The following is a 13555-nucleotide window of genomic DNA, read 5'->3' on the forward strand; positions in this document are numbered from 1 at the left end:
TTTTTTTAACCTCGAACTCCAATTTGTCTTCACAAAAAAACTACCTAAACTGCAATTAAAAGTGACAATGAGACATACTCAATTTTGAGTAAGAATGTTTACAATATTTGTGAACACCACTTTGAGTTTATAATTTGTACAACTCAATGTTATCCTCTACTTTGACACTATAAAAACTTTCAAGGCTGCAAACAAATACAAAAAAAAAAAACTTAATTGCAACTAAATGCAAAAAGTGACAGTTTGAAACTTAATCATGTTTTCCAAAAGTTTGTCTCTACACAAATCTGCCTTAACTGTAATTTAATGAAAAAAGTAATAGTTTGAAAATGAAACCCTAACATCTCTAGTGTTCCAGAAACCAAACAAACGCCCCCCGACAGCAGTGTGGTGAATTCGTAGAAATGTCACCACACTGACACAAAACACAACGTAGGGATCTTTGTTATTGTTTACATCAAATCTGTAATAATTTGTGTCGTTTTATTATTGTGAAATGTATCGAGTTATGTTTAGTGTAATAAAACGTCCTCTTTCACGTCCAGCCTCCGACCAGGCAAGTCGCCTGGCGGAGCATTCTAAACAGTTGTTTTATTTAATCCGTACTCTGGTCCGCTGGTCGTCCGCTTCGTCTGCTGCTGGAAGGAATCGGTAAGCTGGTGGTTCTGGCCCCCGCGGATTCGGCCCCTGGCCGAACAGTCCTAAAGCCCTGTGAAACTTTGTATGTACAACTGTGAAAAACACGATTAAAAACCATTTCTGATTACTTTTCATCATTTTAATGTCAAAAAATAAATTGACAAGACAACATTTTTTGGATGGAACAACTATGGTCCCCTTGGAACGAGCTGTCAAGTAGAAACTACTTTTCTGTCAGGAAGAACCGCGAAGTTAATTTTTAAAATTTGATTTTAAATTTCATTTTAAATCCTTAACGCATCGTGCAAAGGGTAATTGTACTGAAATAAATATGCTTTAGTGTTGTGAACAATAATATCACAAATTTAAGCTTGATTTTAGGACCCAATTACTCATTTTATCATGAAGTTTTTTACTCAACAAAAAACTTCCTAAACAACAAATAAATTCAAAAAGTGGCAGATTAAAATTTACTCATTTTTGGGTGAAGATGTTTACACTTTTAATGAAAATTAGTTTGAAAGGTTAACTTTACAACTCAATGCTATCCTCAAATGTAACTGTACCAAAAACTTCCTTAACTGCAAATAAATGCAAAAAAGTGACTTGACTTGAAAATTACTCACTTGATGGGTAAGAATGTTTAACACTTGCACTCAACAAATTGGGTTTAAATTGGTAAAATGTGATAGTACAATGTTATCTTAATGTTTGATTCTCAAAAAAATAAATAAATAAATAATCCTAAACTGCATAGAAATGCAAAAAGTGAAAGTCTGAAATTTACTCATTTTTGGGTAAAATTGTTTACAATTGCACGAAAAATCAGTTCAAGATTTAAATATGTCAACCCAATGTTTTACTAAAAAAATTGATTTAACCAAAATTGATTTATCTGCAAAAACTAAATAAAAAAATGAGTTAATAAAAACTTCCTAAACTGCAAAAAATGCAAAAAGTGAATGTCTGAAATTTACTCATTTTTGGGTAAAATTGTTCACAATTGTACGAAAATTTAGTTCTAGATTTAAATATGCCAACCCAATATTATACTCAAATTTGATTCTACGAAAATTGATTGAACTGCAAAAAATTAAATGTAAAAATAACCATTTTTGAGTTTAACAAAACTTCCTACACTGCAAAAACTGCAAAAAGTGAATGTCTGAATTTTGCTCATTTTTGGGTAAAATTGTTTACAATTGCACGACAAATCAGTTCGAGTTTTAAATATGTCAACCCAATGTTATACTCAAATTTGATTTGACTATGATTTAATTTATTAAACAAAAATTAAAAAAAATGTATTCATTTTTGAGTAAAAACACTTCCTAAAATGAAAAAAATGCAAAAGTGAATGTCTGGCATTTACTCACTTTTGGGTCTAATTGTTAACAATAGCACGAAAATTCAGTTCTAGATTTAAATATTTCAACCCAATGTCATACTGAAATTTAATTCTACCAAAATTGATTAAACTGCAAAAATAAAAAAAACATTTTTGAGTTAAACAAAACTTCCTAAACTGCAAAAAATGCAAAAAATTAATGACTGAAATTTATTCATTGTTTACAATTGCACAAAAACCCTTCTAGACTAAAATATGTCAACCCAATGGACATTTTGAAACCTACCCACTTTTGGGTAGCAATGTTTACACTTGCACTGAAAATTGATTCCACCTTAAAGTTTGACAACCCTAACCCCAAAAACATCTCCGCCCGGTACTCGTTTCCGTTGACGTCACCGTTGACCGAACCGCTCCCGTCCAAGTTTGCCGGGAACATTTGGACAGGAAATCAATGCAATTATGCAAATATTTGTTTATTTGGGCAGCCAAAATTGAATTGTCGTCACACATTCCGGACTACTGTCCGGATTCGAAGAAGAGGAGGTGGAAGGGAGGAAACACGCTAAATTTGCAAACTCCGTCCGTGGTCGGTTCCGGATTGCTCTCGCTCTCTTTGTATGTACGTGGATGTGTATGTGTGACGCGGCTAATTGTCGTTATGATTATTTCATTAGGCACGGCCATTATCGCGCGAATGTTTGCGATGGCGAACACGGGAGATCCTTTGTCGTTCCGGACGGAAACCAGGTTGGCAAGAGGCAATTGTCCTCCCCGTTGTGGTTTGTTGGTTTGGCACGGTCAGGTCCAGAGAACCGGGTTGTGCATCGCTAAATAATTGACGCTTTGTTTGCTGGGGAAATTGACATTTGAAACGGCGGCGGCGAGCGAATCCTGTCGAGCTGGGAACACTGGACGTATTTGACAGTTGATGGGATGATAAGTGCAGAAGTAAGCACGAATCACTCAAATTTTACTGATGCATCATTTACTCATTTCTGAGTAAGTTTGGTTTTCACAAAAACTGAGTGATTTGAATTGACCGAAGCTTTACAGAAAAATATTACTCCAAATTTAGTGAAATTGAATTTACTCATTTCAGAGTACCATGGTTTGTAACGGAATCTGAGAAATCTGAGGTGTTCTCATATAATATAAAACCACGAAATGATTCATTTTAGCGTGTAAACAGACGTTTTCTCGTTTAACGCCAAATTGACAGACGATCCACCTGACAGTTGACTGTGTTGCCATTTTCAACGATTTAGTGCACACTCTAAACAAAATCGTAAAACCATTCCGTTGCCCAAGATTAATTGCCACCCCGGGGGTCGGTTAACAACTCACTCGAAGAACTTGACTTTGTTTTATTTTAAAACGAGAAACGTGTGTAAACAAACTCAACTTGACTTGACAGCGCCAACGACGACCATCAAGGGGGCGCACAATGAACGTTAATCAAAACAACGACGTCTTGTTGATTTGTTGGCGGGGAATCTCACACAACCCACGCCATTTTTTGTTCTGTGCTTCGAGTCGTCTTTATTTTTGAGACGGTATTGTGACAAAGCAGAACTTTTTAACGATGCGATAATAAAACAAAACAAAACAAGGTTGTGTACAAGCGAATGGCAATCGTTTTGCGCTTTTATTGTCGCCATTTACGCGCGATTTAACGCGTTTTTTTGTAGGTTATGTTTTGTTTCTAGGTGACGCAAAGCCGTATAATTATTCAGGTTGGCATAGCACAGCATATTTTGAAATAATAAAAAAATCGAAAAGTTGCGAATGTAAACACAATTTGCATCAAAAATCGACCAAAACTGGCAACACTGCCTCCAAGAATGACATTCTTCATCTCAGAATTGCTCAATTCGCCGCTCGATCGTCAATCAACCTACTAAACCGCGATCTCTAATTAAATTGAGAAATTTACGACCAGCGATCGCCAACGGCTCTCCTCTGATAATGACGATCAACGCAACGTACGGGGCAAAACGGTCCCATAAACGTCATCTCGAATGGCGGCGCGAACCGATCAGCGCTGACAATTAAGCCGGCAAATTAAGGCGCTCTGATCGCCGCTGGAGGGCGCCCTTCTTGTCGTTTTTTTTTCTGTGCGATCAAATTGGCAACACGACCTCCACCCCGATAATCAGAGTCGCAGCGAGAGAGGATCGCACCGGATGGTTTGTTTGTGCAGATCGTAAACCGTGTTTTTATGGGATTTTTATTGATTTTGCGACGGGAAACACAGTTGTTTGGAAGATTTTTTACGACCCGTACATGGGCAGGAATTGTTTTTGCGCGAGTCGAGTCGGAGATAAAAAGGGAGAGACGTTACATTTTATGGTCAATTTGCAAACGGTTGACAGTTTACTTTGGGATAAATCGCAATATTCGTTTTTTTTTGTTTCTATTAGCCAACAGATGGCGTTGTTATTACATTCAATATAATAGTGGATAGCACTAGATCTGCTACTCTTAACTAGATGGCGCTAGTTTTAAAAAGAAGATTTAGCTAATAGACAGTTTTGGAGGAGCTAGTTAACTTCAAATGATAAGAGATATTTCTACTCGTTACAAGATGGCGATAGTTGTACAAAGGAATTTTTGCCAATAGATGGCATTGTTTAATGGTAAAAATGATTGTTTTACTCCTAACAAGGTAGCGGTAGATCGGCAAAGAAGATTTCACTAATAAATGGCGTTGTTCCCGCAATGAAAAACTACATAATATCAAATGATAACAACGATATCAGCTACTCGTCACTGGATGGCCGTAGCTGTACTAAAGAGATTTCGCCAATAGATGGCATTGTGCCAGCAATGAAGAGCTAGACAATCTTAAAAGGTAAAATGATTTTTTTTTTCTACGCATTACTAGATGGCGTTAGTTGTACGAAGGAGATTTTGCCAATAGATGGCATTGCTTCCACAATAGAGGATTTTCTGCAAAGCTCAAAGACACATGTCGCCACGTATGAGCAAATAGCGTAAACCTATGATTTTTTGAAAAAATGTATTTTTTTTCCTTCATAATCAACATTTTTTATAAAACTTATGCCGGATTCGAATGAGGAAAATTATTTCCAACAATTTGGTGTAGAATTTTCCAATATTTGTTTGATTTTTCTATGAGTAAACTGTAAATTTAGAAAAAGTTAGTAATTTGGAATTTGGATTATTTGGCAAGAAAGTCTGTCAAAAATCAATAAAAATTGTTGAATATACGTAAACACATCTATTATCAACTATATAACTGGTTATTTCATTGATATATACGGAAAAACTATTTTTTTCGTGCTCCAAAACATTTTTTTTAAATTCACAAATTTTTGCGCGCCCAAAAATTGATGTTCATTACTTTAAAGCAAAAAACATTTCTCGTCTTTTGCAACCAGTTTCATTAAGATTGATGCAGGGAATCATGAGAAATAAGCAAATTTGTTCTTCAATCCAGCAGAAAGGAATACGATTTTTGGCAAGTAACCTCATTTTGGCCCCACCTATGTTTGAAACACAGTCGCGCTGCAAAACCTCAATGAAGAACTAAATAATATCAAATGATAACGACGATATCAGCTACTCGTAACTGGATGGCTGTAGTTGTACAAAGGATATTTCGACAATAGATGGCATTGTTCCAGCAATAAAGAGCTAGACAATCTTAAAGGGTAAAAATGATTTTTTCTGCACGTTATTAAATCGCGATAGTTGTACAAAGAAATTTTTCTAATTTATGGCTTTGGAAGAGCTAAATAATTCTAAATATCAATTTTACTGATTACTAGATGGTGGTAGTGGAACAAAAGAGATTTCAATAATAGATGGTGTTGTTCCCAAAATGAAGAACATAATAATATCAAATGATAACGACAAGATCAGCTACTCATAACTAGATGGCGGTAATTGAACAAACAAACAAAGAAAGGTTTAAACCACGACACAGCCATTTTTTGCTTATATTAGCTAACAGATGGCATTGTTACAACATTGGATAGTTGAATAATATCAAAGAGATCTACTACTCGTAACTAAATGGCGGTAGTTGGACAAAGGAGACTTTAATATTAGATGGAATTTTCCTAACAATGAAGAATCCCAAATGATAAAAACTATTTTGGCTATTTGTTACTAGATGGCGGTCGTTGTAATAGAAATATTTAAACTAAGACAGCATTAAAGAAAGATTTAATCTACGACACATCCATTTTTGCTTATATTAGCTAACAGATGGCGTTGTTAAAACATTGGATAATTGAATAATATCAACGAGATCTACTACTCGTAACTAGATGGCGGTAGTTGGACAAATGAGATTCTCAAATGATCACAACAATTTCAGCTACTCGTAACTAGATGACGTGGTTCCTAAATTTTGTTGAACTCAAGAATATCAGAAGAAACGCCGGATTCTTCTACTCGTAACTAGATGGCAGCAGTTACACAAAGAAAATTTAAGCCGAGACACAACCCAGTGACGTACTGTCACCCGGAAACTCACCTGCATTGGTGTCGTGGGGTAAGGCGGTGGCAGGCTGGGCGGTGGAAGGGCGGCGGGCGCCGGTGAGGGCGCAGGCGGGGCCGGACCGGCCGCGCTCGCACCCGGCGGACCCGCCACCGGGCTGGCACTGCCGGCCAGTCCGGCCAGCGGCCCGTTGCTGAGCGGAAGCCCCGTCGGGGGGAAGTCGGACTTGCGGGGCGCCGCCGGACTCGGGACGGCCGCCCCCGCTGACGCCGCTGGACCCTGCTGCGACTGTGCTGCCGCCGCGGACTGCGACTGCGGTGTCGCGGCGAATACGACTGACCCTCCATCAGAACCCTGGAAATCGAGGAGAATGGAAACATTGTAGTCGATTAATAATTGATAATTTACTCATGTGTACTGTGTGTATGTGTGATTTGTACGTGAGCGCCAATTTACATACTCATCGAAGCGCGGCACAGAATAAAACGAGGGGATAAATCGTCGTAAATTATTGATTTAATCAATTTGCAAACAGATAGCGCGCGCTCCATCTAGTGGCGAGCGGGGGAAACATCACCACGCACCCATTTAATCCGATTGGCGCCCCCTCGTGTCGTCGTTGGCACGCCATCGCTGATGGCGGGGAATCAATATTTATTAATTTTGAATTAATTTACCCATTTGAGGGCGCCCTCTCGCGGTGGACGCCCCCCTCTCACTCGTCACAGTAAGTGAGAAATAATCCATTCATTAAAATAATTACAAGGTAAATGAATGGTGCTACTAATGCCTGGCACCCCGCGTTTCGCTTACACTTCCGCTAGTCACCGCCGGGTGGCGGCGCGCTCGAGTGGGCGAATTAATCTGCATATTTGATTAATTGTTGCAATTAATTCTCATATGAAACGAAACGGAGCGGGATTACAATCCGAGCGAGCGAGCAAACTGTTGCGACAGGTTTGGTGTAATTCAATTTGTGCGGATTGTTTACCGATGGAAGTATTAGAGCGATTGTTTGTGGCGAGTAATCGGCGTATTTGATTTAAATTAAAAGGTCACTTTGCAATCAAGTGTGACGACGCCATCTATTGAGCAGTAGAGACACATTTGTGTCATCTACAAGATCAACATATCTATTTTCCTTCTTTTAGTAACTCTTCAAATTGAAGACCAATTGAAAAACCAATCAAACACTACAACGCCACCTATTGAGTACTAGATCAAAATATCTGCCACCAAGAAAATTACACAGCGAGGACTCAACCCAGTTTTCTCTATATTTGTCTCCCGTCAAATTGATGTCCATTTGATAAAAGGAAAGTTATATTCTAGTTTATCAAGTTAGACAACGCCATCTATTGAGAAGTAGAGTAAAATGTGCGCAACACAAATGCAGATTGGCAGATAACTTATCTAGGACTCAAACCAATATCCTTTCTATTGGTCTCTCGTCAAATTGATGCCAGGAAATGAATTTACACTCTATTCAATCTAAGAAGACAACGCCATCTATTAAGAAGTAGAACAAAATGCATGTCAACATTAAGAGTCAATGTAGCCAATACTTAAACCCATCAGCCTTCTATTGGTCTCTCGTCAAGTCCAACTAATCACTAAACAGCTAACTACACGCTTTACTCGCGGTTGAGCAGGTGCTAACAGCCTTTCTAACCTGCCAACCGACGGGGGTCGTACCGTATACGACCACGGACTTAATGGCGTCGATAATGGTGTTGGTGGCCCCACTCGCTCGAAACGACCGATAATCACAGCCCATTGGCACGAGGGGGGACCCACAAAAGAAACCGGTCGCCATCGCAGTAGCCTGGCAAGCATCGATAACTAATGTGATTACGCTCTCCCCGGTAGCATGCTGCGATTACACAACCTTTTTTTTTCGAGATGTCAACCCGGAGTTCGTACCCCGATAGGGTAATTTATACAAGAAATTAATTATTTTCTTGCTCTCGCCGACCGGCGGCGCTGCAATCGCCGAGAGGAGGTCGGAGCGGGTCGGCCGATTTCGTTTGACAGCCGCGAAATTTATTATGCATTCACGGCGAAGACCGCGGGCATGATCTTCGATCTCTCTGCACAGGTTGAATTTATTATGTCCGAGCGCGATAACCCGCGATGTAGCGCGCGCGATTAAGTTGGTGCTTCGACAAGATCGCCGCGCTGTCAAAAGGCTGGCGCGCGCGTGACCACTACGAAAAAGCGTCCTAACCTCAAACCAGTGCACGCTATATTTATGGCGTCAAAGCTGTCGTTTAGCGACGCGATTTTATTCCAGTGTGCAGCAGCAGCAAGCAAGAAGGCGACCTCATGCGGACGCGGGCTTAACTAGAGAAACGACGACGGCGGCGATGTTTATGGACGGTTTGTTATAAACTAATCTGATTTCATGTATATATTTAATACACTATTATGCTTATGAACATTCGACATGGTCCGTGACCAGAGTCTCGACGCAAAACGGAACGGTTTCGTGCTCGGTTGGATGTATCGATGCAAATCAAATCGTGTGTGTGTTTCTGTACGAGCGGGGTTCGATGTTTTGCATGCACTTCTGTGTCCTCACCCCCCGGGGTCCGGACTCCCTGCGGACCCAAGAGTGGGTAGGCAATCCGGTTAAGGCTGTGATTTAACCCTTGGTTCCACCAAGGTGACCATATAAGTCATTTTAGTATTTTTTGTCTTTTAGGTCATTTAGGTCATTCAGGTCATTTAGGTCATTTAGGTCATTTGGATTTTTTTCGAAATTAAGAATTTTTATTTTGTAATTTTGATCATTTTGATTATTTAAGAGATTTATTACAAAATTACAAAAATAACAAAAATAATAAAAAAATTACAAAAGTTACAAAAATTAGCAAAATGACCAAAATGACCAAAAATGACCAAAATGACCAAAATGACCAAAATGACCAAAATGAAAAAAAAAAAATACCAAAATGACCAAAAGAACCAAAATAACCAAATAACCAAAAGAACCAAAATAACCAAAATAACCAAAATAACCAAAAAAACCAAAATAACCAAAATGACCAAAATGACCAAAATGACAAAAATGACCAAAATGACCAAAATGACCAAAATGACCAAAATGACCAAAATTACCAAAATTACCAAAATTACCAAAACGACCAAAATTGAAAAAAATGACATAGTTGTCAAAATTGTCAAAATTGTCAAAATTGTCAAAATTGTCAAAATTGTCAAAATTGTCAAAATTGTCAAAATTGTCAAAATTGTCAAAATTGTCAAAATTGTCAAAATTGTCAAAATTGTAAAAATTTTAAAAATTGTCGAAATTGTCAAAATTGTCAAAATTGTCAAAATGGTCAAAATTGTCAAAATTGACAAAATTGTCAAAATTGTCAAAATTGCCAAAATTGTCAAAATTGTCAAAATTGTCAAAATTTTCAAAATTGTCAAAATTGACAAAATTGACAAAATTGACAAAATTGACAAAATTGACAAAATTGACAAAATTGACAAAATTGACAAAATTGACAAAATTGACAAAATTGACAAAATTGACAAAATTGACAAAATTGTCAAAATTGTCAAAATTGTCAAAATTGTCAAAATTGTCAAAATTGTCAAAATTGTCAAAATTGTCAAAATTGTCAAAATTGTCAAAATTGTCAAAATTGTCAAAATTGTCAAAATTGTTAAAATTGTCAAAATTGTCAAAATTGTCAAAATTGTCAAAATTGTCAAAATTGTCAAAATTGTCAAAATTGTCAAAATTGTCAAAATTGTCAAAATTGTCAAAATTGTCAAAATTGTCAAAATTGTCAAAATTGTCAAAATTGTCAAAATTGTCAAAATTGTCAAAATTGTCAAAATTGTCAAAATTGTCAAAATTGTCAAAATTGTCAAAATTGTCAAAATTGTCAAAATTGTCAAAATTGTCAAAATTGTCAAAATTGTCAAAATTGTCAAAATTGTCAAAATTGTCAAAATTGTCAAAATTGTCAAAATTGTCAAAATTGTTAAAATTGTCAAAATTGTCAAAATTGTCAAAATTGTCAAAATTGTCAAAATTGTCAAAATTGTCAAAATTGTCAAAATTGTCAAAATTGTCAAAATTGTCAAAATTGTCAAAATTGTCAAAATTGACAAAATTGACAAAATTGACAAAATTGACAAAATTGACAAAATTGACAAAATTGACAAAATTGACAAAATTTACAAAATTGACAAAATTGACAAAATTGACAAAATTGACAAAATTGACAAAATTGACAAAATTGACAAAATTGACAAAATTGACAAAATTGACAAAATTGACAAAATTGACAAAATTGACAAAATTGACAAAATTGACAAAATTGACAAAATTGACAAAATTGACAAAATTGACAAAAATGACAAAAATGACAAAAATGACAAAAATGACAAAAATGACAAAATTGAAAAAAAATGACAAAATTGACAAAATTGACAAAATTGACAAAATTGACAAAATTGACAAAATTGACAAAATTGACAAAATTGACAAAATTGACAAAATTGACAAAATTGACAAAATTGACAAAATTGACAAAATTGACAAAATTGACAAAATTGACAAAATTGACAAAATTGACAAAATTGACAAAATTGACAAAATTGACAAAATTGACAAAATTGACAAAATTGACAAAATTGACAAAATTGACAAAATTGACAAAATTGACAAAATTGACAAAATTGACAAAATTGTCAAAATTGACAAAATTGACCAAATTGACAAAATTGACAAAATTGACAAAATTGACAAAATTGACAAAATTGACAAAATTGACAAAATTGACAAAATTGACAAAATTGACAAAATTGACAAAATTGACAAAATTGACAAAATTGACAAAATTGACAAAATTGACAAAATCGACAAAATTGACAAAATTGACAAAATTGACAAAATTGACAAAATTGACAAAATTGACAAAATTGACAAAATTGACAAAATTGACAAAATTGACAAAATTGACAAAATTGACAAAATTGACAAAATTGACAAAATTGACAAAATTGACAAAATTGACAAAATTGACAAAATTGACAAAATTGACAAAATTGACAAAATTGACAAAATTGACAAAATTGACAAAATTGACAAAATTGACAAAATTGACAAAATTGACAAAATTGAAAAAAAAATGACAAAATTGACAAAATTGACAAAATTGACAAAATTGACAAAATTGACAAAATTGACAAAATTGACAAAATTGACAAAATTGACAAAATTGACAAAATTGACAAAATTGACAAAATTGACAAAATTGACAAAATTGACAAAATTGACAAAATTGACAAAATTGACAAAATTGACAAAATTGACAAAATTGACAAAATTGACAAAATTGACAAAATTGACAAAATTGACAAAATTGACAAAATTGACAAAATTGACAAAATTGACAAAATTGACAAAATTGACAAAATTGACAAAATTGACAAAATTGACAAAATTGACAAAATTGACAAAATTGACAAAGTTGACAAAATTGACAAAATTGACAAAATTGACAAAATTGACAAAATTGACAAAATTGAAAAAAAAAATGACAAAATTGACAAAATTGACAAAATTGACAAAATTGACAAAATTGACAAAATTGACAAAATTGACAAAATTGACAAAATTGACAAAATTGACAAAATTGACAAAATTGACAAAATTGACAAAATTGACAAAATTGACAAAATTGACAAAATTGACAAAATTGACAAAATTGACAAAATGACAAAATTGACAAAATTGACAAAATTGACAAAATTGACAAAATTGACAAAATTGACAAAATTGACAAAATTGACAAAATTGACAAAATTGACAAAATTGACAAAATTGACAAAATTGACAAAATTGACAAAATTGACAAAATTGACAAAATTGACAAAATTGACAAAATTGACAAAATTGACAAAATTGTCAAAATTGACAAAATTGACCAAATTGACAAAATTGACAAAATTGACAAAATTGACAAAATTGACAAAATTGACAAAATTGACAAAATTGACAAAATTGACAAAATTGACAAAATTGACAAAATTGACAAAATTGACAAAATTGACAAAATTGAAAAAAAAAATGACAAAATCGACAAAATTGACAAAATTGACAAAATTGACAAAATTGACAAAATTGACAAAATTGACAAAATTGACAAAATTGACAAAATTGACAAAATTGACAAAATTGACAAAATTGACAAAATTGACAAAATTGACAAAATTGACAAAATTGACAAAATTGACAAAATTGACAAAATTGACAAAATTGACAAAATTGACAAAATTGACAAAATTGACAAAATTGACAAAATTGACAAAATTGACAAAATTGACAAAATTGACAAAATTGACAAAATTGACAAAATTGACAAAATTGACAAAATTGACAAAATTGACAAAATTGACAAAGTTGACAAAATTGACAAAATTGACAAAATTGACAAAATTGACAAAATTGACAAAAATGTTTAAATAAATTTGAACCCGTCCTACCAAGGGACAGTTCTTAACCGCACCGATGCACTTCACCGTTCGATGCATCCGTCCTGAGAGCGAGAACGATTGCCCCCTAGGGACTAGGGGCGCGTCCCTGCTAGAACCTACATCACCCCTCCCCCCCACCTTCAATAACATCCGCTTTTTGCGGTTCGACGCAAACCCCCCGAAACCGAGCTATTATTATTTGTAAATTGGTTTCGCTCAATCCATAAATATTAATTTCATTGAATAATAATGGTTTCGGTTATTCGATTTATATGCGCGCGCTCTCACATATGCACGAGGGGTCCACCAACGACCGGGGACCAAATCCGTGCGCGCACCGGATTTGCGGATGTTTGCGGATTGCACTCGAGAGTGCACCACACTTTTTGCATACTTTTGACGAGGGGTTTATCAATTGGCGGCGGCCTGCTGTGACCGAAACGAAGTTTGTACCCCCGATATTGAATTAGAGAGAGCGAAAGGGGTGGTGGTTCCGAGTTTAACGTGCATTTCATTTTGACAGCTGCTGCGGCGCCGAGGGGTCCGTTCACAGTCGTTTGTTTGCGACCATTTTAAAAACCGCTTCGCGGCGGTTT

The 13555-nt window shown here is 35.3% G+C and overlaps 1 protein-coding gene across 8 annotated transcripts in view; it reads right to left on the bottom strand.

Moving 5' to 3' along the window:
- LOC120428466 (proline-rich protein 36) overlaps nucleotides 1–13555 on the bottom strand; it is a 232065-nt gene that overhangs the window by 13528 nt on the left and 204982 nt on the right. For all 8 annotated transcript variants that reach the window (XM_052706485.1, XM_052706482.1, XM_052706479.1 and 5 more), the window contains exon 4: nucleotides 6495–6812. In XM_052706485.1, the coding sequence (XP_052562445.1) occupies nucleotides 6495–6812 (318 nt within the window). The remainder of the gene's footprint in view (nucleotides 1–6494; nucleotides 6813–13555) is intronic.

This window comes from Culex pipiens, chromosome 1, assembly GCF_016801865.2.
Source record: "Culex pipiens pallens isolate TS chromosome 1, TS_CPP_V2, whole genome shotgun sequence".
Classification (NCBI taxonomy): domain Eukaryota; kingdom Metazoa; phylum Arthropoda; class Insecta; order Diptera; family Culicidae; genus Culex; species Culex pipiens.